The 23,957-nt window shown below is 58.5% G+C and overlaps 2 protein-coding genes across 2 annotated transcripts in view; both read left to right on the top strand.

The window, feature by feature from the left end:
* Positions 1-5,084: 5,084 nt before the first annotated feature.
* Positions 5,085-11,838, top strand: LOC119109068 (uncharacterized). The gene is made up of 7 exons (XM_037232609.1): positions 5,085-5,143; positions 5,550-5,658; positions 6,232-6,347; positions 9,167-9,295; positions 10,212-10,351; positions 11,032-11,149; positions 11,827-11,838. The coding sequence occupies exons 3-7, from the start codon at positions 6,279-6,281 to the stop codon at positions 11,836-11,838; spliced, it is 468 nt and encodes a 155-aa protein (XP_037088504.1). The 5' UTR covers positions 5,085-5,143; positions 5,550-5,658; positions 6,232-6,278.
* A 3,261-nt stretch (positions 11,839-15,099) lies between these two features.
* Positions 15,100-23,957, top strand: part of LOC119109057 (protein SMG9) — a 16,365-nt gene continuing 7,507 nt past the window's right edge. Inside the window, exons 1-8 of the mRNA XM_037232597.1 lie at positions 15,100-15,213; positions 15,546-15,692; positions 16,698-16,920; positions 17,756-17,935; positions 19,504-19,617; positions 21,681-21,828; positions 23,209-23,374; positions 23,793-23,942. Coding sequence (XP_037088492.1) covers positions 15,554-15,692; positions 16,698-16,920; positions 17,756-17,935; positions 19,504-19,617; positions 21,681-21,828; positions 23,209-23,374; positions 23,793-23,942 — 1,120 coding nt within the window. The 5' untranslated portion in view covers positions 15,100-15,213; positions 15,546-15,553. The remainder of the gene's footprint in view (positions 15,214-15,545; positions 15,693-16,697; positions 16,921-17,755; positions 17,936-19,503; positions 19,618-21,680; positions 21,829-23,208; positions 23,375-23,792; positions 23,943-23,957) is intronic.

The following is a 23,957-nucleotide window of genomic DNA, read 5'->3' as shown; positions in this document are numbered from 1 at the left end:
TCGTGTTCGTGTTTCTGCAAAATGAGGCGAGGAAAAGGTGATCCTCTGCAGACTACGCATCGGCCACCACGTACGCAAACCCACCGCTATATGTTGGAGGGGAGCCGATAACCTATCTGCCATCGATGCGGGCGCTGTCCTCACCGTTCGTCATGTCCTTGTGTCTTGTCCGCGCCTCGTGGAAGAACGCCAACGTTACTTTGGACAGCATGACTCGCCCCTTACCCTAAGTGATATGATAGGAGACAACTCACAATTTCTCGGAGCTCAACAGATCTTCTTATTTCTCAAACACACCAACTTTGGAACCATTTATGCTGCTTAATAGATGGGTAAAAACAATACACGTTATGGGCGCCAAATGGACTACCGCAGTCGGCGCGCCCCCAAACTCCAATAAACAACAAGGTGTTCAACTTTGCGATTTAGGCCATTAAGTTTTCAGTTTGCTGCAAGGCTAGAAATCGTCCAGAGGTTTGCGGGGCTGCCACTAGGTATCAGAGGAAAGCAACCAATGCTTCTACGAAACCTTGCTCAGGTTTGAAATGGTGTGATGTCGCCCATATATGTGTGAGGTCTGCTGTTCTGGCGTCTCGCCTCCGGCTCGCTGGTACATTCAGTACGTCCAAAATCACCACCTGTATTTCACACTTCACAGGCACTCCACACAGCGGTTCCGCTGGAGCGCGCGCCCTCGCGCCGGCAGCTCTCCGAGTCTTCTTCGTAATTCCCCCTCTCCTAGCCCTCGACGCTGTGTTCCCTCGCGCGGGGCGCCTGGGGCAGAAAGGGGGGGGGGGGGGGGACGCAAGCGCCTTAAAGCGGCGCTCGCCAAACTAAGCAAACATTTACTGGCAACGCATAGATGTTCTCTGACGCCTTACATATGCAAAAGTCGCGATTTGGGAAGGATACCCGGAACTATTTCGCGAATTCTGAAATAGAGGCAAGTCCTGGTGACTGATGTGGTCGGTATGGCTACATGTACGTGTCTGTAGGTGTAAGTATAATAGGTGTAGGCGCATGTAGATGTAGGTGTGGTCCTAAAATATTCTGATGTTGGAGCCATTTTGCCTTTGTGTGGCCGAGTGTCAAAATGTTGCGGACGACAAGCACTGTCGTGCATCTGCGTAGCCAAAAGCCTGTGACACGAAGGTGGCGCGGCGTTTCGTTCGAATTAAAGGGTACGCACGTTACCGGATTACCGTACCAGTGCATGGCGTTGCTGAACGAAAAAAGGCCCTGAGGGTGGGAAGTATCCCGAACGAACGTGGGAAGTTCGCGGTCATACGACAGACCTTCGGTTGCACACCTTGTGTAGAGCAGGGAACGATAGGAACGGGCACGACGAGCCACCGAATCCAGTTGGCTAGCGCACCAGTTGCTTCCCCGGTTTACCTGTGGGCAGAAATGGAAGGGGTATGAGTTTCGGTAATCTGCTCATGTGCCTCTCGCACGTAACTCAAGGACGCGGCGTGTGAGGTGACAAGTTGATTGGATGCGCCCCTCTCTCCCACTCCCCCTACCCCCCCCCCCCCCCCTGATTCCACCCACAATTAACATACGGCTTCGCACTCTCGTAAATTGGCTCAGTGGATGGGTGAGCAGGCGCGTCCTCGGCGACGTCGGTCAACGTCATTCCATTTCACACGGTCCCGTGGTGTTTTCCCAATCAGCTGGTTGCAACGTCGGCGACGGGATACGTGTTGCTGCGTCGGGAGGCGGCAGGCACATGTCGCGGTCATGAATCAAACCGGGAATGAAGAAAGACGGCTGGGTCCGAATATTTGAAGTGCCATGTTTTGAGAAGCATGAAAAGGGATATACCATCTACAAAATCACATCCAAAGTGAGTATCTTTCCGAAAAGACCCGATAGCCGCTGCGTAATTTGTGCCATCAACTGGCGTTTCACTTTATTTTTGAAGACGAAAGAGAAGGGGCGCCAAGGGTGAGGTTTTGTACTATGCTCGTCCGCTGGGATTTGATGACGTCACGGTGTTGTTGCCCTCGGTTACCCAGCAGGTCAGGTGCCCTGCTGCCTTCCAAAACTTGGGTGCTATATTGCTATTCATTGAAGTCCTCGGGGCCGTACCCACCGATCAAAATTGGTCCGGTGCAATATCATTATTTATACTGTCTGTTATACTTTCGGTACTGACAATTGTTGGCCAGTCTGTAGTGCAACACGTTTCCATGCTCTCTGTGTACCCAGTTCTACCGCATTTTCCCGCCCTGAAATATTTTGTAGGGATTGCTCTTGTTGCTTAACCCCGGGGAAAGCCAACATTAGTGACGACTCGCTCCCCCCCCCCCCCCCCACCCCCTCAGTTAGACTTCACCAGCGCGCAATTTTGTTGTCTGGCGTCCATTTTGGGTACGTAACTCTGCAATGTATGTGTCACTGTTATTGCCTGCATTTCAATTATTATCTGATTCCGAGATCATAAGTGTCTGCAACTGATCGTTTCATCATGATTATAGAGGTTTTGCGTAGTAGCTGCCCCCCGCCCCCCCCCCCCCCCCCCACTCACTGCCGAGCATTACAAACGATGACGTCATGGAACGGATTGAGCATACTCTGGAAAGATCTCGCTAGTCCGTTGTGGCTCTGCGTCGCATTGGCCACTGTAGTTTTACGCCTGCGCTGATGAATCCGATATGCCGAGATCGCGATGAATATATGCAACCATTTTGTTGATATCCTGCAAGCAACCACACATCTGCAATGCGGGAGATGCGTAAAAGCCTGTCAGCTTGATGAGCACAAATGCATTATCATTGTGATTTGTAAATTTTGTATTTTAGTCATTCTTGGCAATCATGGTGTTCCATTGCTGTGTTGAAGACTGTTTGTGCCTGACATGCTCTAAAAAAACACTTCATAGCTATGGGTGCATCCCCTGCAAGCTGAGTGTGCTGTAATGCCCAATGATGCACCAAGAATGGCTTGTTGCATGTGCATTTAAGTCATCAGATGCAATGTGAAGTACTTGAAGCATAAAAGTCAAGTGAATCACCATCACATGGTTCTGATCAAGTGCTTGCTTTGGATGAGATCATAAAAAACTGTTTTTCACACTGACAAAGGCCATTTGAATCAGGAATCTGATCAACAAAATCAGTTTGTGTTTGACATGACATTATCTTATAAATGCCATAATCTTTGCTTCCTGTGGAATGCACCCAAACATGATTATGTGTTTATGCAGGAGCATATCATTGTTTGTTTTAAGTAATAAGTTGGTGAATATGGAATATCTCAGACCAGCTACAACACCATTTTCATGTCTTGACAATTGCAGGTTTTTCCATTGCTTATCTCCTGAAGCAAGTACTCAAGTCACTGTATGGAAAAGGTACAATGAGTTCAGGAAGTTACACAAGGAAATGGAGTCTCTGCATTCTGCACTCTATTTGAAGGGAACATTTCCAAGTTTGCCCAAGACAAGCTATTTTAACAGGTAAAAGTTGTACATTTTCATTTTGTGCAGTTTTGCTCTTCATAAGACTTTCCATATGATCCATGTTAACTGGGTGCCTTTTAGAGGGCTCCAAACTATGTCTTATATTTTTGTTGTTAGCATGTTTGTAAAGCTTGAGCCATCATTCTAAATTAACTTTATTGTGTATGTCAGATGTTTATCATGCAGGCTCACATTGCTCTGCAGTCTCCAAGAGCTAGGTGTTTCTTTCCTGTTTTACTCACCTGACACATGACAACAGAGCTACCCCATGGCCAGATTCGAGGCACCGGTGGTGGAAGAGCGGCAGGCGTCCATCCGTGCCATGCTTGAGTTTGTGGCCCAACACCCGCCACTGTTTGCCAGTGCCAGCTTTGCCAAGTTCTTTGAGGTGAGTTTGATGGTAATTCTTGGTTCTATCTAAAGCATGTGAACACTCCTTTTCTGAAAAGAAACAAGCGATGTAGCTGAGTTGGAATTTACAGAGGTGCCTCTACCCTAGTAGCTAGCTTTATAATAAGCTGCAGCAAGCTTGGAAGCGCTATAAAACACCTGTTGGCTCCATGCGTCTGTCTGCGGGGCGACTGATGACGTGTGCGGCGTCGGCAGGACGGAGACTGCCGAGCGGTGAACGAGGCGGACCGACTGCCAGCGGCGCTCATCCCGCGGCCGCTCAGCCCGCCGCCTCGCTCGGCTCGTCCCAGACGGGCAGTGACGTCATCACGCCGCCGTCCCGGCGCGCTGCCGTACCCGGGGGAGCCGCCACCGTACCCGGCCGGCGCTGCTGAGCTGCCGCCCGTCGCCGGCGCCGCCAGAGTCGCCGGCGGCGGATGGCGCGCCCTCCGCGGCGCAGGCGCCTCCGGCAGTGACGGACAGCCTGGCGTCGCTGGACCCGCTGGCTCCCGACGGCGCCGTCGACGGCACCAGCAGCCTGCAGCTACTCAGCGAGCCGCCGCAGCCGGACCTGCTGCGCGACCTGGACCGGGTGAGGCCGCCGTCTGGTCTGCGCTCCGTGGCTGCCGGCCGAGATTTCTGCGAGCGGATTTTCCAGGATCTGCGTGCGATCCTGGAACATCTGCAAAGCTGGCTGTCGCTTCACGTACGGGGCCCGTGCCCCCCCCCCCCCCCCTCCCACCGTTGCAACCGTCACCACGTGCTCCCTGCTGACGGCCGCGACACGGCACGCCGAGCCAGACGTTGTGTCGCGGGTCTCAGTGACCGCGCGCCTCCCGCTGCAGCCTCCCCTCCCCCCGTCCCCTGTCGGCTGGTGACAACCCTGCCGCGCCGCCGCAGGCGCCGTCGCCGCCCGGCTCCGAGCTCAGCCTGGACAGCGACGGCGAGCTGCCGGACCTGCCGGCCGACGCCGGTGCCGCTGCCCCAGCCGCTCCGGCCGCTGACACCACCGCCATGCTGGCCCGCCTCGACGCGCTGCGGCTGTCGCCCGGAGAGGCTGCCGAGCCGCGGCTGCAGCCCGGCCGGCCGCCGGAGCGACCAGAGACCGCGGCCGAGGCGGGAGTCGAGGCCGGCCCGGCCGGGGGGCGGCCGGACGGCGCGGCCGAGGCGGGAGTCGAGGCCGACCCGGCTGGCGAGCGGCCAGACGGCGCGGCCGAGGCGGGCGCTGGGGACGCCGGCCGGCTCCGTCCGGAGCAGCCGCAGGAGGACACCGCCCAGTACTTGGTCGTGGTCAGTGCCTGACTGGGCGGCAGGAGATCGTGGCGACGGCAAATGCAGGCTTGGTGGCTTACTCACTGCACGTGAAGGGGCCGCTGATCTGTCTCAATATTGGCCTTTTGCGATACTGGTTAGCTATGATTGTATGGAACGAATTGAGTTAGAAAGGTGATTAAGCTTAATACTTATGGAGGCTTCCTTATTGATTTCTCATCGTTTTTTCTTTTCTTTTTGCGTAATTGTAGAATGGCCTAGACTGCGTAAATATTTGTATCGGCCATGGCGCCTGTGCTGGCTTGGCCCGGTGTTCTGGTTAGCTGCAGAGATTCAGTGCGGCGCCCACGCCGCCCAGGAACGACCAGTATCCAGCTCGCGTGAAGTGAGGCCCGATCGCTGACCGGCGCCGTCCCGTCCGCAGGCGGCCAACGCCATCTGCCGGGCGCAGCAGGCCGAGGCGCAGTGCCTCTGGCAGCTGGCCTTCAATCAGTACCAAGAGGGCATCGGCACACTCATCAACGGCGTCCAGGGTGCGTGGCGGGCGGACGCTCCTCCTGCCCAGGGGGCGGGGGTGGAGTGGGATGCTGCCGCCGCGGGACGCTGCGGTGGGATTAGCTGGGATCATACGGACGCCGTCCTCCGGCGGATCGGGGCGGGTAGGGTGGGCGGATGGGCGGCGTGCGGGGAACGGCTCGGTGACACGCTGGTGGAGACGGACACCCGCGAGGCTCCAGACCCGTCCGCGGCGTTCGACCGGTGGTCAGTTACCGCGCCGCGGTCCGCTACTAAGGGGGGGGGAGGCGGGGGGAGAAGCTCAGCTCAAGAAATTTCATGAAAATCGAATTTAGCGCGTCACATCCGCACACAATGTCCCGTGTCCTTAAACAACACCGCGTATTCTCCATCTTGCTTTGTGTGCATGTCCTGGGAATTTCGATAGCAAACTGTCACGTGCTCAATGATACCTGCCATACATTTGGTGAGCGGTAGGAGGGGGTGGGGAGTAGGTATACATGTCCCCGGGGGCTTCCGTGTGGGTACGCGCCTGCCCGTGGCGAGCCTCCGCCATCTCCGGCGGCGTGACCGGCTGCCTGTTGTGCCAGGCGACCCCAGCCAGGAGCGGCGGGCGGCGGTGCGGCGCAAGACGGCCATGTACATCAGCCGGGCCGAGCAACTCTGTCAGCTGCTGGACGGCCAGGAGACGGCCGATACCCCGCAGGTAACGGCACGCGGTCCGCCCGGCTGCCTGCCGGCCCTCCGTCAGTCCGTCAGTCGGCAGGTCTGCCAGCCTGTCAGACTGGAGGCTGTCATGCTGTCAGTCGGTCAGTCTGTCGGTCTGTCAGTCTCTTTCAGTCTGTCTGTCAGTACGTCTGTCAGTCCGCCTGCCTGCTAGTCTTGTCAGCTTGTCAGTTTGCCTTTGTGTCTTTCAGTCTGCCTGTCTGCCAGTCTTGTCAGTTTGTCAGTCTGTCGGTCAATCTGTCTGTCTGTCGGTCGGTCTACCAGTCTTGTCAGTCTGTCAGTCTGTCTGTCAGTCTGTCCGTCTGTTCGTCGGTCTACCAGTCTTGTCAGTCTGTCAGTTTGTCAGTTCGCCTGCTGCGTTGGTTGTCACCCAGTCGGCTGTAAGCCCCTTGCTCAGCCTGTATTCACATGCATGCCCTGATGGCGTCTTCAAGGTCAGTCATGTCCTGACAGCCTTATTATATGCACTGTGTGTGACTTACATTTTTTGAATTTTTGATTTTTTTCCTTAAAATGTTACGTGTTTGCTTTTGCCTGTTTTCCATTAAGGGTTCTTTCTCTGCAAGTCCTTATAGATGCATTGACAAGGCATAGAACCACTCTCTGCAAGTTCCCGTAGACGCGTTGACAATGCATAGGACCACACAGCCAAATTTTTGGGAAGTCATTAGTGTCTCTGCTGACAGCATCATAAGTTATGACAGTGTAATTTCGCTGTTATATAACTCATTATATCGGGTAGCATGTTGACCGTCTGTATCAGTCTGGCGAACGGACCGTCCTAGTACATCCGTTCGGGTAGTCTGTGTTTTGGGTACTGTGATGTCCCCCTGAATCGATGTGGAAAGCGTTGGCTCACTCACTGTGCGTGTTGCGTTGTCTCTCGTTGTGTTGTTTTGTCTTTCTTTGGGTGATTCGTGGTCTCTTGTGTGGTCTGTTTGTCTCCCGCTCCAATATTTGTTTTATCCACCTGCATTTATGACGATTGTCCCTCCGCGCCGGACGCCGTTGCCCATCGGCACATTTGTTTGTTGTCCCTATACATGGGCGTTGTCCGTCACTCTGTGTGAGCTGGGATTTGAGCTCCAGAAAAGTATGCCTTTGTTGTCTCCCAGTGTGGGTGATGGCTCTCTCATTGTAGGCGTTTGATGCGCCCCCCCCCCCACACTCTGTGTGAGCTGGTAATTGTTCCCGGGGTGTGTTTGGTAACTTCCAGTGTGGATGTGTTCTGCCCCTCAGTGTGGGCGCTCTGTCCATCATTGTGGGTGTGTTTCTGTCGCTCAGAAAACACCCGTCGCTCGCTAGTGTGGGTGTTCTCTGTCGCTCGGTGTGGGTGTGTTCTGTCGCTAGTGTGGATGTTTTCTGTCGCTCAGTGTTGGTGTGGTCCGTCCCTCAGTTTAGGCATGTTCTTTTGCTCAGTTTGGGTGTGTTCTGTCACTCAGTGTGAATGTGTTGCATCCCTCAGTGTGGGTGTGTTCTGTCCCTCAGTGCAGGTGTGTTGGGTTCCTCGGTGCGTGCGTGCGTGCATGCGCGCTTGCGTGGGTGGGTGTACCGTCGCCTGCCGTGTGGGTGTGTTCTGTCCCCCAGTGTGGTTGTGTTCTGTCACTCATTGTGGGTGTGTGTACCGTCGCCTGCCGTGTGGGTGTGTTCTGTCCCTCAGCGTGGGTGTATGTACCGTCGCCTGCCGTGGGGGTGTGTTCCGTCCCTCAGTGTGGGTGTGTTCTGTCCCTCAGTGTGGGTGTGTCCTGTCCCTCAGTGTGGATGTGTGTACCGTCGCCTGCCGTGTGGGTGTGTTCCGTCCCTCAGTGTGGGTGTGTTCTGTCCCTCAGTGTGGTTGTGTTCTGTCACTCATTGTGGGTGTGTGTACCGTCGCCTGCCGTTTGGGTGTGTTCTGTCCCTCAGTGTGGGTGTGTTCTGTCCCTCAGTGTGGGTGTGTCCTGTCCCTCAGTGTGGATGTGTGTACCATCGCCTGCTGTGTGGGTGTGTTCTGTCCCTCAGCGTGGGTGTATGTACCGTCGCCTGCCGTGGGGGTGTGTTCCGTCCCTCAGTGTGGGTGTGTTCTGTCCCTCAGTGTGGGTGTGTCCTGTCCCTCAGTGTGGATGTGTGTACCGTCGCCTGCCGTGTGGGTGTGTTCTGTCCCTCAGTGTGGGTGTATGTACCGTCGCCTGCCGTGTGGGTGTGTTCTGTCCCTCAGTGTGGGTGTATGTACCGTCGCCTGCCGTGTGGGTGTGTGCCGTCCCTCAGTGTGGGTGTGTGTACCGTCGCCTGCCGTGTGGGTGTGTTCTGTCCCTCAGTGTGGGTGTGTGTACCGTCGCCTGCCGTGGGGGTGTGTGCCGTCCCTCAGTGTGGGTGTGTGTACCGTCGCCTGCTGTGGGGTGTGTTCTGTCCCTCAGTGTGGGTGTATGTACCGTCGCCTGCCGTGTGGGTGTGTGCCGTCCCTCAGTGTGGGTGTGTGTACCGTCGCCTGCCGTGTGGGTGTGTTCTGTCCCTCAGTGTGGATGTGTGTACCGTCGCCTGCCGTGTGGGTGTGTTCTGTCCCTCAGTGTGGGTGTGTGTACCGTCGCCTGCCGTGTGGGTGTGTTCTGTCCCTCAGTGTGGGCGTGTGTACCGTCGCCTGCCGTGGGGTGTGTTATGTCCCTCAGTGTGGGTGTGTGCACCGTCGCCTGCCGTGGGGGTGTGTTCTGTCCCTCACTGTGGGTGTGTGTACCGTCGCCTGCCGTGTGCCGCTGGCCGGCCGAGCCCGGCCTGTGTGGGCGCCTGGGGGCTCGCTGCGGTCACGTCCGGCCGTGTGTGTTCTAGCGGAGCCGGCGGCTCAGTCGCCTCTGTGTTGAAGGTGGCCGCCGGCTCGCCGCCTACAAGATCGTCGGACTGACTGGCGGACGGCTCAAGGTCGCCGACGCCGACACCGGCCGGCCCTTCGTCGTTAAGGTAGGTCACCGGCCACACAGTGACCCAGCGGAGGGCACCGCTGTCAAGGGGAGTACCGGCACCGGCAGCATCTGCCCTGGAATCTCATGTTGCTCGCTGTCATTAAGAAATCGAAAATGCGCCATCTGGCGGTAACTCGCATGAGATACCAGTTCCTAAAAGATTACTGCGTTTTCAGAAAATTATGATAAAGGGTTGCCGGGAATCATGACCAAACAGTATTGCCGGCGCCAATGGCTTTTATGGCAATTACCTCAGGCCGTGCATGGCGTCTTCCCGAGGCACGATGGATGTGCATGTTAACGGTGCTTTACTTCACCTCTCTCGGGCGCGAGCGTGTGTTTCTGTTACAGATGTGTCTGTTCCGTGTGGCGGCACCCCCAGTATTTCCAGCTCGCATTCGTGCTGTTGTTATCGGCTGATTTATCTGGGACCCCTCCACCCATCACTGTCACCATTCCCCAGCCAGTAGAGCACCCCCAGGTGCCCCCAATGTCAGCCAGGGCTGAGTGCCCCCAGTTTATAAAAGCTCCTAGTTCCTAGTAGCCCCTAGCTCGTGACAGTTCGTAGTTCCTAGTTCCTAGTAGTTCCTAGCTCTCATATTATATTAGCCCCGAGCAGCTCCTAGCTCCTATTACCTGCATTGCCTTAATTTCTGAAGTCCCCAGCTCTTAGCTCATAGTCTGCCCTGCCGCATTGTCTGCCGGCCCGGTGTCTACTGCGTCCCAGCGTGGACCACCAGCTCTCAGCTCATAGTCTACCGTACCGCATTGTCTGCCGGCCCGGTGTCTACTGCGTCCCAGCGTGGACCACCAGCTCTCAGCTCATAGTCTGCCGTACCGCATTGTCTGCCGGCCCAGTGTCTACTGCGTCCCAGCGTGGACCATGTGCCGACGGCGGCGGACGCTGCCCGCAGGTGGTGGAGAAGAGCGTCGGCCCATCGGCGTCGGCTCCGGGAGCTGCCGCCGCCGTCCTGCCGGAGGGCGTGCCTCACATGGCGCCGCTGCACCAGCTGGTGGAGACGGAACACGCCTACTTCTTGGTGCTCCACTACATGTACGTACTGAGGCCGCGGCCGCCCGACGCCAGCCGTCCGTGGAGGGGCAAGGCGGGCGGACTGAGGGCGGCAGTGGTTAGCGCGTCGCTTGCTTGGTTACCAGGCCAGATGTCGTTTGCAGGGGAAGTCGCTGGCTGAAAGCACCTAAGTGGTGCTGACAGATTGTGAAAGTGCTCTTTCGTTGGGTTGAGCATTATTACACGTCATGTTAAGTCATGTGTTCTTGTATTCCATTCGTTTGTTTTTACAAAGATTGTGTGGTGTATCAGTAGCCCAAAGGCTCAGTCTTAACTAGGTGTCCCAAAATGCAATGTGCGTAATACACGACCTAATACACGCAATTCTGTGGTCAAAAGAAACTAAGCGGGCATTTGATAACTCACCTTGCTGTCGATAACTGACTGAGTACCGTTAGTACAATTATCCATGCAGCCTTGCGTACATTCGCATTTCCGCCGCTAGTGCACGCTGTGAAGGAGTCATTGGGGTTATGTCATGTCACACAAGCCCGGTGTCTCTACTTTCCCCATTGGGGCGAGCGTATGATCAAGACCAGTTCACAATAGAGTGGGTAATGCCTTGCGGTTTTGACGTCCACCACTGCTCATGCGGCCGTCCGTGTCCTGGGATGAGGACGTCCGTGTCCCGGGATGATGACGTCCGTGTGTCGGTACGACAGGGGCAGTCCGCTGTGGGACACGCTCGCCGGCGACCCGGAGCCGCAGCGCCAGCAGCCGCCTGGCCCGGACGCTGCCTCTGCCTCCTCTGCGTCTGACACCGCCTCTCCCTCGTCTGCCGTTGCCGCCGCCGCCGGGGAACAGGCAGTGCCGTCCGGCGCCGACCCGGCGCCGCCGCTGGCCAGTGTCCCCGCCCCGCTCGCGCCACCGCCGTCAGCCGAGCGCGGACCGAGCGACGCCGACGACGCCGGGCTCCGCTCCGCGGTCAGCAGCGCGTCCCTGGCCGACAGTGGCGGCGCCTCCGCCAGCTACCTGCAGCTGTTCGAGGAGCGCGAGGCGGCGGCGCGTCGCGGCGGCTCCGGCTCTGTCGGCCTGGCGCGCCATCTCAGCTGCCCAGAACCAGAGCCGGAGCCGGAGCCGTGGCCGGCGGCCGGGCTGGCCGGCTCGCCGGACGCCCTAGTCGGGCGCACTCAGCAGCTGCTCTCGGCCGTGGAGCGGACGCTGCAGATGCGGGGCCGGCGGCTCACCACCAGCGGAGGCCGCGCGCCGGCCACGGACGGTGGGTCGGCACGAGACAGGGCCGCTGGTCACCCGACGAACGGTGACAGTGGGACGGTGAACGGTGCAGTGAACGGTGCCTTCGGTGACTGCGGTAGCAATACGGGTGTTGATTCGTTTGCGGGTAATTGTTGTAATCCGACCGCGACGGCGGATGTTCGAGGCTCGTGGAGCCTTGGTGATGATCCTGCCTCGAGTCCGTGTGCTCTGGGCCACACTGGCGGCCCAGCCGTGAACAGTGCCTCTTGTAGCGCCGTCAGCGACTCGGCACCGACGGCGGCCGATGTCGCGTCTCGTCACCCCTCGGGAGTGTTGGCGGCGGCCGCAGACGACGCCACTCAGCCGCGGCCTCCGGACGTCAGCGACATGGCCGGCGTTACCCCGTGGAGCACCTCAAGCGGCCCGGCCGTGGCCGGTGTGGCGTCTCAGAACTCGGCCAGCGATCTGACCGTTCGCGCGGACGGCGCGTCGTCGCGCGCCTCCCCGTGCGACCTCGTCGAGACCGCGGCCACCGCCAGGGAGCAGAGCTCCGCCGACGGCGCCGCCGCGGCCGGCCACAGCCCACCAGGCTCGGTCTGCGACGCGGACGGCGTCGGCGCGGCGTCACGGAGCTCCGGCGGCGGCCCGGCTGGCGGTGCCAGGAGCAGGGACATGGCCGACGCGGCGCCGCCAGCCGGCCGCGAGCGGCGGGTGCGCCTCTGGGCGGCGCAGATCGTCACTGCTCTGGACCGCCTGCACCGGCAGGGCATCGTCTGCAGGTGAGTGCGCAACAGCACGAGCATACGCTGCCTGACATCTAAGGACGGTGCGCGCGTGGTATATCGCGTCAGTTACGAAAACACACGGGTGACAGTACGCTTGCAGCGGCATCACTGGAGAGCCAGGCTTTAGAACGTGTGCTCGCGTGTTTCGTCGAGTGAGTGCGAAGTGTCTGTGGCCAGTACCGGGCGGACTGCATGAGCCTGGCTCTCCGGGGAGGCCGTGGCCGTGACACTCGCTCGCTGACCGGCCGGCAGGGACCTGGGCCCGGAGAACATCCTGCTGACACCGTCCGGGGACGCGTGCCTCACCTACTTCTGCCGCCTGCCGGCGGGCCGGACATCGCTGTCGCGTCGCGCCGCGCGCCGGCTGTACGCGGCGCCGGAGCTGACGGCGCCGGCCGGCCGCGCCTCGGCCGCCGCCGACTGGTGGAGCCTGGGCGCGCTGCTGTTCGAGCTGGTGACGAGCCGGCCGCTGCAGCGGCTGCACCCGGCCGGCCTGCACGAGCTGACGGCGCTGAGGCTGCCGGCCGCCGCGCCGCCGGCCGCCCGCTCCCTGCTGGCGGCGCTGCTGCAGCGGCGGCCGGAGCTGCGCCCGGACGCCGGTCAGATCCGCCGGCACCCCTTCTTCAGCGGGCTGGACTGGGGCCGGCTGTGACGGACCAGATCCCTCGGCACCCCTACTTCAGCGGGCTGGACCGGGGCCGGCTGTGACGGACCAGATCCCTCGGCACGCCTACTTCAGCGGGCTGGACTGAGGCCGGCTGTGACGGACCAGATCCGCCGGCACGCCTACTTCAGCGGGCTGGACTGAGGCCGGCTGTGACGGACCAGATCCGCCGGCACCCCTACTTCAGCGGGCTGGACTGAGGCCGGCTGTGACGGACCAGATCCGCCAGCACCCCTACTTCAGCGGGCTGGACTGGGGCCGGGTGTGACGGACCAGATCCGCCGGCATCCCTACTTCGGCGTGCTGGATTGGGGCCGGCTGTGACGGACCAGATCCGCCGGGACCCCTACTTCAGCGGGCTGGACGGGGGCCGGCTGTGACGGTCCAGATCCGCCGGCATCCCTACTTCAGCGGGCTGGACTGGGGCCGGCAGTGGCGGCATGCGGACGCCGGGCCTGTCACGGGTCGGAGGTGACGGCTCGGGCCGCGGCTGGCATGGCGCCCTGCTGCAGGCAGACGAAGCATTCCAGAGGGTGGCACTCAGCTAACGCTGCTAGCATTCGCTTATGCTTTAATGCTTTAAAAAAACCGGAGGATGGTATGCGCGTTTACGCGGCTTATTCGCATGGAATCGACCATATTGTGTGCAACTGGTACGTCTTGTTTTTACTCACGTATGCACCTTCTTGTAAGCGATTCACCCCATTGGCTGGGGTGGCGCACCGCATTGATTCAGTACACTGGCGGCGTGCTGGCGTGAGCGCACGACCGTGGGACAGGATCCGTCCTTCTGTGGACGCGAAGTCGAACTCGAAGCGACGCCGAGCCGGGCGGATTCGGACGCGGATGGCCGTGCCAGTTACGTGGAGCGCTGAACAACCTGGTGTATGTCACACTGCTTCGGGGTACGGCGTCAGGTGCGTCCCTGCAGCGGCCAGCAAGGTGATGCTTAGTTCATGTACATCATTATTGCGAGCTTACCATTTGACATATGCGGGGCATTGGTAGCCGCCTGGGGACGATGGTGTTCGTGCCATTTGTATAGATTAAGGGTGGGCGTCGCTTATCTTTGTATTCCTCTTGGCTTGCAGCTGCATCAGGTGCGAAAGGAACGTATTGCCCACCGATGAAGCGTGCACTGATATGCGCGATGCTGACATCACGTATACCACAGGCATTATTACTATGAGCCCTAGCGTGTTCATGTAGCCTGTGCTGTACGGATCGCCGTAGTCGCCTGGGTTACGTTAATGACACTGATGGCCTGGCTGTCGAGGGACCACTGTTCTGCGATTCTGGTCCGATGTGTGAATCACATCACATCATGTGATACCCACCAAATACAAAGAACTTGTTCATGTTAACCTTTATGTAATGATTGAGTACGGACCTCCGCATCTATTGCGGACCCAAGCTCTTTCTCTAGGGAACGGCTAAGAGACTAGTGGACGCGTTGTCCGTCGCGTCGCGCCGATTTCTTCACTTGCTACGTCCAAGATCACTGAGGGTGCAATGCAATAGATTGGTATTGTGATTGGTGATCCATTTCATCGAGCCGTTCATGAAATCTACTGAACTACAAGTGAACCGAAGACCGATAATTACCGGCTGCTGCCAGTAAACTGAAGACCCGAAACGTAGCTAAAGGAAAGGCATCAGTCAGTTACTGAACTGGGCTCAGGTGTCGGCACGGTTTCGTTCTCCAAATTTTGCAGCCAGCCGGCGGCGGACCCCGAGCCTGGCCTGAGGTGACGGCGGCGGGCAGGGAGTGTTCGACGGCCGGGAGCAGGGAGGGAAGATCAGACGCGGCGACGCTTGTAGCCGATGGGACGATGCTGTTGGGCAGTTGCGACAGTAGCGCACAGTGCAATACAGTAAAGCACAGTGAACTGCAGTACACAATGCAGTGCACGAGTCCCTTCCGCGGACAGCAGAGTGCATCTACCTCTCGCGTAGTCGGATGCAGTTTTTTATCCGTCCCTTCGCAGGTCTGTGCTTATAGGCTGCCATCTTGTCTCTAACAAGGCGCAGCAGCGACGAAACAGGCTATTACCTCGCACGGTTTGCATGAGGCATCGGCCTACAGTGCATTCCGTGCATTTGCGTACATCGCCCGTTCCGGATGCGTCCGGCGTCGCGTGCGGGTTGCTGCCGCACTCAAACGGAGTAGAGGGTTCGCACTTCTCGCTGTTGCCGAGGTGGGATATGCTAAACCAATGTCGGTGCCATCAGATGAAGAAGTTACGGGAGGGTTTATTCACGTAATTCCAGAGAGACGTTGGCCGGCGCGCTGCCGTAATGAGAAGTTCAGTCGCATGGCCATGTATTTTTGTGAATGGTGATGTCGGCCCTCTGTTCTTTCATGACCACATAGGCATATGGGATCCGAAGGGCCAAGGGGCTCCTTTGCTCCCAGTATCTTATTACAATATTGCGGCTCAGTGTCATGATTTTAATTTATGGGTGGTTATTGTAGCTCATGCTACAGGCTACCATATTTCCATCTCCCAGAATACCATGGCCTTTGCAGGAAGCACCATGGACTGTCCACAGCCAGTGCTGCTGACCAAGGAGTCAGGCAATGAGGCAAGACCTGCCTCTGTGGAACGTCCCATCACTGTTATGCGCAAGGACGAGACAGTGGTTTTACCTTCCATAGAGCCTGCTGCTGAGCCACGTAAGAGAGATAGAGGTCTGAGGTTATATTTTTGTGGTTGTTGTTTCTTTGTTGTGATGCCTTTCCAGTTATAGTAAATGTGAGGGGAGACAAATTCAAGTTGCTCAGTTCAATGTTGACCCTATCCCATGACAACAGTGAGATAAATGTCAGCACAACTGGTAATATTTGAACAGACTGGTGGCTACCATCTGAACCATGTTTGTTGCAACTTAAAGGGAAAAAAGACTGAAAAGGTGCTAAAAGCTGGGGATCATGTGCATGGTTTCTCCACACCATTTTCAATCTTCAGTATAGCAAATGGGTTGAGTGCAGAAATGGTGTGGTTTTACTGCTCCCTGCATTGCCTCCCAAATGGTGCAGACTAGCAGATTCTACTCAAGTGGGGGTGCTGGTAGTGTAGTGGTTAATGCTTGTGTGTTAACCACTGCATGTCCAGGAAACCAGAAGTACTGGGTTTGATTCCCAGCGGTGCCCGCCCTTCCTGCCAGGGTGAGAGGCAGGCAACACTATATAGCCTCAGCAGCTGAGTGCGTCATAAAGCCCCAATGACACACACATACTAAAGTGGTGTGTTTGATGTGATGTAACCAGTTTCTGCTCCATAAGGTGTACTCTATCTGCACATGATGTGGCATCCTGGGGTCTCAGTCCACAGCTGTGTATGAGCTGTATTTCTCAAAGATATTGCTAGAGCTGCAGCTAGGGAGCTAGTAGATATACTGAGTGCTGTGTGTGCATTTAAGTGGATACTAGTAGCTGAACAATATGTTTAGTTTCATTTCCCAAAATATATAAAATTACTGTTATGATAACGCATATAGAAAGGACTTGGGAGTTAACCACCACATATTTTGTCTATGTGGGATGGGCTCTTTCAATGTGAAATATTGTTACAAAGTTATAAGATGGTGTCAATTCCAAAGTGGGACTGGCAAATTCTTATTGATCATCGATTTGTGTGCAGTTTCAGCACAGTAAACATGTACATCTTTCCTCCCCTAGGTCCGGCATCAAGAAAGCAGCTGAAAGAGCATGGACTGCTCCCTCAGACAATGTCCCGGCCGTGTCCACTTCTCAACGAGAACCTGCAGATGGTGGACACTGCCATCTCGTGGCTGGGGGAGGGAACTGAGTATCTAGTCGTCGGCGTCGTGGGGCGCCAGGGAGTCGGTAAATCGACGGTCATGTCCATGCTGGGCGGAGAAGCTCCATTTTGCCCGCTCAAGTAAGCCATCACACCATATTGCGCAAATTGTGTTGCTCTGACCCGATTTGAATGTGGATGCGCGGTCTTGGTTCGAATGCTCGGCAATACCGATAAGTATTATCAGGTAATGGAGCTAAAACCGTTACAATTGGACTCCGCGGCATCAGTGACTAGACTGTTTGATGAGAAAGCTCAGTTTGCGCGGTGAAACGTGTTAGGGGGGGAGAGGGCTGAGTGGGCAACTGTAATCCGGCCAAAGGAGGGGGGGGGGGAAGGGGGGTCGTGGCTGTGGCGTGCTCTAGGCGTGCTCAGCTGTCGACTCGGGTCCAGGGCTCACAATGGAAACATATTTGGAGACCTGAACCTTCTCGGCATAGGGGTCCGGCGCGGGAGATCGGTTATCATTGCTCTGTCCTCGCCATCCTATACAGACTGCCTGATTCAGTTTACATAGCATCTATTCAGGTGAAAATAATAAAAAGGAAAAATTCCAACGTGTGATCCGCGGCAGGGTATCTTTTTAAGCTACCGACCACAACAAAATCAACAGAGCAGTGCTTCGCTCAACATGTCGCGAAACTACCGTGGTGAACGTCCCAGGCGTCACATTCTGTACTTGTCACAAAGGCCAGTGGCTCTATCCTGAAGCCTTCGGGGAATAAAACTAACGGAAACGCCTTCTCCCCCAATGTCGGCGTGTAACACGCCGACATTTTCAGTCTTCGTGGTGATTTCCTCCCAAAGAGGTCCAAAACTCCCCGATTTTAGCCGCAATCAGCCCCCGCCACCGTCGCACATCCGCTTCACCGTTCGCCGGCCACCGCCCGCGTCATTGTCGCGCCACGTCCCACAGGAAGTACCTGTTCCCGCCGGAGACGGTGCAGCAGGTGCTCAACAGCGAGCACCGCACCAACGGGGTGGAGATGCTGGTGACGCCGCAGCGGGTGGTGCTGCTGGACACGCAGCCGATCCTCTCGCCGTCGATCGTCGACCTGCTGGCGCAGGGCGACCGCAAGCTGCCTGGAGACAGTGGGTACGTGCGCTGTGCAGAGCTCGCTGCTGACGGACCGCAAACGGCCGCGGCGCCATGGCGACGGACCGCAAACGGCTACGGCGCCATGGCGACGAACCGTGGCGGGTGCGGCGCCATGGTGACGAACCGTGGCGGGTGCGGCGCCATGGCGGCGAACCGTGGCGGGCGCGGCGCCATGGCGACGGACCGCAGACGGCTGCGGCGCCATGGCGACGAACCGTGGCGGGTGCGGCGCCATGATGACGGACCGCAGTTGTTACCGGAGTCCGCACGCTGTCCTGTGGGATGCATGCCATGCCAGTAGGTCACACAACTGTTGCGTCATAAAAAGGAACGTGACTCACGTTGTCACGCCCCGTAAATAGAACGTCAGCGACCGCACTGACCATGTTAGCGCTCAAGGACCATGGCATAACCGGGATGCGAACTCTGGCCCCCATGCGGGAGTCCCCACGCGCCAACCATTGGAGGATTGCTCGTCCGTAGGTCACGGAGCTTCTTTGGTATACCGACAGGGAATGCAATCAGGGTTCAGATGTCTGCAGGCTGTGTTGTACTGGCCGTATTGTATATTTCTTTGTCACCGTTTATGTTTGAGCTTGTTGGACGTTTGATTTCTTTTGACGTCGTCACATCACCGCTGCCGTGACACGCCGTGCCTGATACGAGCCACGGTCACCCGTCGTCACATCACTGCTGCCGTGACACGCCGTGCCTGATACGAGCCACGGTCGCCCGTCGTCACATCACTGCTGCCGTGACACGCCGTGCCTGATGCGAGCCACGATCACCCGTCGTCACATCACTGCTGCCGTGACACGCCGTGCCTGATACGAGCCACGGTCACCCGTCGTCACATCACCGCTGCCGTGACACGCCGTGCCTGATACGAGCCACGGTCACCCGTCGTCACATCACTGCTGCCGTGACACGCCGTGCCTGATGCGAGCCACGGTCACCCGTCGTCACATCACTGCTGCCGTGACACGCCGTGCCTGATGCGAGCCACGGTCACCCGTCGGCACATCACTGCTGCCGTGGCACGCCGTGCCTGATACGAGCCACGGTCACCCGTCGTCACATCACTGCTGCCGTGACACGCCGTGCATGATGCGAGCCACGGTCACCCGTCGTCACATCACTGCTGCCGTGACACACCGTGTCTGATGCGAGCCATGGTCATCCATTGTGACTATTGCAGGCCTGTTTACACTAGGCATTAACGTTCCCAGTGCATCCCTCGTCGGCATCTTGCGCCTTACCAGAACAGCCCCGTATTGGTCCTTGGATCCCAAGTGAAAACCGGAAGCTCTTTGTGCATTTGCTAGCTGCACTTGCGAGACCCCATTTCATGGACATTATCTACTTAAACGACCGCCATCCCATTTAGTCATTTGCAGCTGCGGCAGCCTGTCATGCCTGATGACGGCTCGTGCAGCGCGAGCACCCCAGCCCCGCGCTTGTCCTGGGACGTACGCCGTCGTGACGCGCTCGCGGATGTGGCGTGGTCGTGCCTCCCATCGGCGGGACGGCACGCCCATCACGACGCGCACGCCGCTGCCGGCCAGGTCGCTGGAAACGCAGATGGAGCTGCTGGCGCTGCAGCAGCTGGCCTTCCTCTACACCGTCTGCCACGTGGTACTGGTGGTGCAGGACTGGTGGGTGGACGGCGACCTCGTCAGGTCAGTGGAGTGACAGACGGGACGTCAGGTCGCCGTTGCGGACGGGGGAATGGACTGATCAGTCTGCCCCCGCGGCGGTGGTTTGGTCAGGTCAGCTGCGCGTCTGGTGACCTGATCTGGTCAGCTGACTCATCTGCGACTTCGTGAGGTCAGTGAGACGGGCCATGACATTGCCAGGTCAGTCACTGACCTGATTGGGGGTCTGGACGTCAGATCCGTCACATAGACGGCGACCTCGTCGACTCGATGGCGGACCCGGCGACCCAGCGAGCGTGCCGAACCGGTCAGTAAACCGACCAGGCAACCTGACCTGGCCGACCGCCGCCGCGTGCGAACCCTGTGGCCTCCGCTGCAGGCAGCGCCTCCAGACGGCGACGGGCGAGATGGGCCATCCCGGCTCCGTTCGGGGCGGCCCGCCAGCTGGGCTCATGTGACGCTCGTAAATGCCGGATGACGTGGACCCTCTTTCGTCCGCGTGCCGGGGGCCGGGGCCTCTGGGGACGCAGCGCCGGGCGCCAGCCCCCCCCCCCCCTCCGCGTCTGCCCTCCCCCTCCCCTTCCTGTGCTCCATAACGGGCGGCCAACAGCCTCAAGCCAGTCTTCGTTAGCAGCTGTTTGGGCTGTCGAGAGCAGTCACTGAGCAAAAGAGATGAACGACGTCAGAAGTGGGTTAACAACCTGGCAATAGCGATGTTTCATTGGGACGGAGGGGACTGCACTCAACAGGTGGCGCTGCTGTGGTGCACTATACGTAGTGTGTTGAGCCCGGACAAAACGCGACCCCCGTGACCCCGGCAGTTAGGACGTCGATAAACAACGGGACGAGGCGGTGTCTGTCGGGTCTCCACCCGCCCTGGTGTTTTCTTGTCCCCGAGACCACGTTAGGGGTGACATTCATCACTTATGTAGACCGGCGTGAAGCGCCCTCGGTATGTCAGCTAACGTCCCCGGATTAAGGGTCGGTTGAGATGGCATCCTAGCCAGCTTGTCCCGGTCCATGGCCCAGGTAGGCGAAGGCCCATGCGTGGCCAGAGAGTGGCATATTAGCTTAGATTTCGCGGCGGTTATTGTAGTGATTATTGAAATAGATTGTGTTGGAAACTTCGCTTTTGACGTAAGGAATAACTGCGTCACTGCGATGATGCCATTTGGCAGTTAGCTCTTACCAGATCGGAAAGTATCGTAACCATTGAATTCGTGCGTTTATACTACCGTAGGCTCCAGGATAACCGGGACTTTGTGTAGGTATTTGCGAGGAAACATCGTGGAGTAGCTCAAGTCGTGAGCTCAGCCTTTCTAAAACTGAGGTTGTTTAAATGACGCGTTGTTGCTTGTTTCTTGTGATGGATATGACACCATATACCGTATTTTTAGGTGATGGAGTAGTATCGCCTGTGCAGATGGTTGTAGCTAATCCTCTTTTATTGCGAATGAAATCGGACAACGATAAAACAAGTGGTGGTTTGAATTTAGAGCCGGAAATTTTATACTTCGTATGATATCGTGTGTTGTTTTCCATGATGAGGTTCACGTTGTCAGTGCCTGTCAGATGAACGATGCCGTCTACCTGCGATGCGACTTTACAATGCAGTCTTTCTCAGCCGGGGCATGGAGAAAAATACCACGCGATGGATAAAACAAGTGTCGACTACTGCCAAAAATGCATAATACTGAAAAATGCTTAGAGGGAAAAATAGGTGACGCTTTGCAGGACTTTGTGGCCGGCCGAGCTCCACGTTTTCCGGTGGGGACTTCTTTTGGTGGGGTCCTAGGCTAAACATATTGCATTCCAACATGAGTCGGACATTTTTTAACTGAGGCGTACCGAGCAGGCTGGTTTTGCTCAGCCGTATCGAGCTATGCCACCTACAAGTTTGTCATGTCTGGAGGGCACCATACGGTCTCGCTTTCTGTGGACATTCCACGGACGTGACAGACTTATTTGTCGGTAGCCTTTGATGTCTTGAATATCTCGACGCTGAGGAATAGTTACCTAATGACCCATAACACCTGTAGATCGGTAGCTGATATAGCGCTGCCGACCGACGGATTCCTGCCCCTCAGACTGCTGCAGACTGCGGAGATGCTGAAGCCGGCCTCGTCGACGGCCCTGTCGGACGCGACACCCACCGAACACTACCCGCAGCTGGTGTTCGTCCACAACCGCTGCACGCTGGCACACTTCCAGCCAGACAGCATCAGCCAGATGCAGGTGGTCGCCCCCCGAACGGCGCCCGACTCTGGGGTCACACCCGTGACACCGTTGGCATGCCCATTTGTCACTGTCACCTGTCGTCTTCCGTGTAATAGCAGGAAACGGTGGATCTGCAAGTGCCCGGGGCCTCCGCAAGTGCTGACTGGTTATGTGGACCCACCGCTGATACGCGTTGGTCAGACGCTTATGTGTTCATCACATGCAAATGACCGTTGTAGATTTTCCGCGCCTTGGCGCTGTGCTCAGTCAGGTGTGTTCAAGAATTGTCCCGAAAAACTGACGATTTTCTGTGACTTGCTTGCAAAGGCGTCCGTTGGAGCGGCATCACACCCTCAAACATCACCGCGCAGGTACCGGCGCCGCCACTGGAACCGCGGTGTGGCTCGCGCGGGTCGTCGGCTCCGGGTTAGCGGTCGACGTTGCGACGTCAGTCCGGCACGGGGCCACACGAGACGGGCTGGCTCAGCGTGGGCGGCCGTCTCCCCGCCGAGCAGCCACCCTCCGAGCGGGTCAGACCCTCCCTCCCGCCGCCGCCCGGGCCGAGGAGCCACCCTCCGAGCGGGTCAGACCCTCCCTCCCGCCGCCGCCCGGGCCGAGGAGCCACCTTTCGAGCGGGTCAGACCCTCCCTCCTCCCGCCGCCGCCCGGGCCGAGGAGCCACCCTCCGAGCGGGTCAGACCCTCCCTCCTCCCGCCGCCGCCCGGGCCGAGGAGCCACCTTTCGAGCGGGTCAGACCCTCCCTCCTCCCGCCGCCGCCCGGGCCGAGGAGCCACCTTTCGAGCGGGTCAGACCCTCCCTCCTCCCGCCGCCGCCCGGGCCGAGGAGCCACCCTCCGAGCGGGTCAGACCCTCCCTCCTCCCGCCGCCGCCCGGGCCGAGGAGCCACCCTCCGAGCGGGTCAGACCCTCCCTCCTCCCGCCGCCGCCCGGGCCGAGGAGCCACCCTCCGAGCGGGTCAGACCCTCCCTCCTCCCGCCGCCGCCCGGGCCGAGGAGCCACCCTCCGAGCGGGTCAGACCCTCCCTCCTCCCGCCGCCGCCCGGGCCGAGGAGCCACCCTCCGAGCGGGTCAGACCCTCCCTCCTCCCGCCGCCGCCCGGGCCGAGGAGCCACCCTCCGAGCGGGTCAGACCCTCCCTCCTCCCGCCGCCGCCCGGGCCGAGGAGCCACCTTCGAGCGGGTCAGACCCTCCCTCCTCCCGCCGCCGCCCGGGCCGAGGAGCCACCCTCCGAGCGGGTCAGACCCTCCCTCCTCCCGCCGCCGCCCGGGCCGAGCCTGGCTGGACGCTGCTACCGTGCGGGTCCGGGGCCGCGCCGCGTAACCAGCCGGCACACCGGCGCCGGGTCAGGCGCTGTCGCGCGCTGACGGCGGCGCGCCCGGCAGGAGTTCTACCGGTCGGCGTTCGGCTCGTGCGGCCTGTCCGTGAGCGGCGGCGTCGGCGTCGGCACCGGCCATGTGGTCAGCCAGGCGCAGCCGGAGGTCACGGGCAAGCCGGCCAACCTGCTGCTGCTGCCGCAGTTCCTGCCGGCCGAGGACGGCGTGACTGAAGGTGCGACGTTCGGTGTGGAGGGCGCCGGCGGGGACAGAGGCGGGGCTTGGCGTCACCGTGCGTCGGCCTTCAGAGGGAGAAATGGGGAAAGGTGGCTTATGCTGGTGTATGATTACTGATTGGAGGTATTTTGGTGCCATCTATGGAAATATTTGATGTTGATGTGTATGCTGGCCGCACTAAGTCGTTTTCTACTCGTCAGTGTATTTTGGCTTTGTTTGCCTCCTACATGTGATTTCCATATGAGACCTGACGAACCAACTTCTCAGGAGTTGAGGGAATACTCGTTTCAGTCATCTAGGGGGCCCGTCGTATGCAGAGAAATAGTCCCACACCACAGTCCCATGTGTTCCGTGTTCGGGGCCCGCCGCTGCATTCGGCGACAGCGGTGGTAACTGAGGTGCGTGTTCGGCCACAGAGGAGTACGAGTGTCCGCTGCGGACGGCGCCGACCGGCTTCTGGAGTCTGGCGGAGCTGGTGGCGGCGCTACGAGCCGAGGTGTGCCGACTGCCGCAGCTGCCGCTCACACACCAGCCGCTCTCCGAGAAACACTGGTACGGCACCAGCGGCTCGAGACAGGGGC

The sequence above is a fragment of the Pollicipes pollicipes genome, unplaced genomic scaffold (genome assembly GCF_011947565.3).
Source record: "Pollicipes pollicipes isolate AB1234 unplaced genomic scaffold, Ppol_2.1 Scaffold_2555;HRSCAF=2994_pilon_pilon_pilon, whole genome shotgun sequence".
Lineage (NCBI taxonomy): Eukaryota > Metazoa > Arthropoda > Thecostraca > Pollicipedomorpha > Pollicipedidae > Pollicipes > Pollicipes pollicipes.
Note: the sequence above shows the minus strand (reverse complement) of the source record. Positions and strands in the feature narration are given on the sequence as shown.

Excerpts from the sequence above, each read along its gene's own strand:
- LOC119109068 (XM_037232609.1), top strand. The coding sequence starts at position 6,279 with ATGTACATCAGCCGGGCCGAGCAACTCTGTCAGCTGCTGGACGGCCAG. Across the intron at positions 6,348-9,166 it reads AGACGGCCGATACCCCGCAG|CGGAGCCGGCGGCTCAGTCG; the intron begins GTAACGGCACGC and ends TGTGTGTTCTAG. Across the intron at positions 9,296-10,211 it reads GCCGGCCCTTCGTCGTTAAG|GTGGTGGAGAAGAGCGTCGG; the intron begins GTAGGTCACCGG and ends CGCTGCCCGCAG.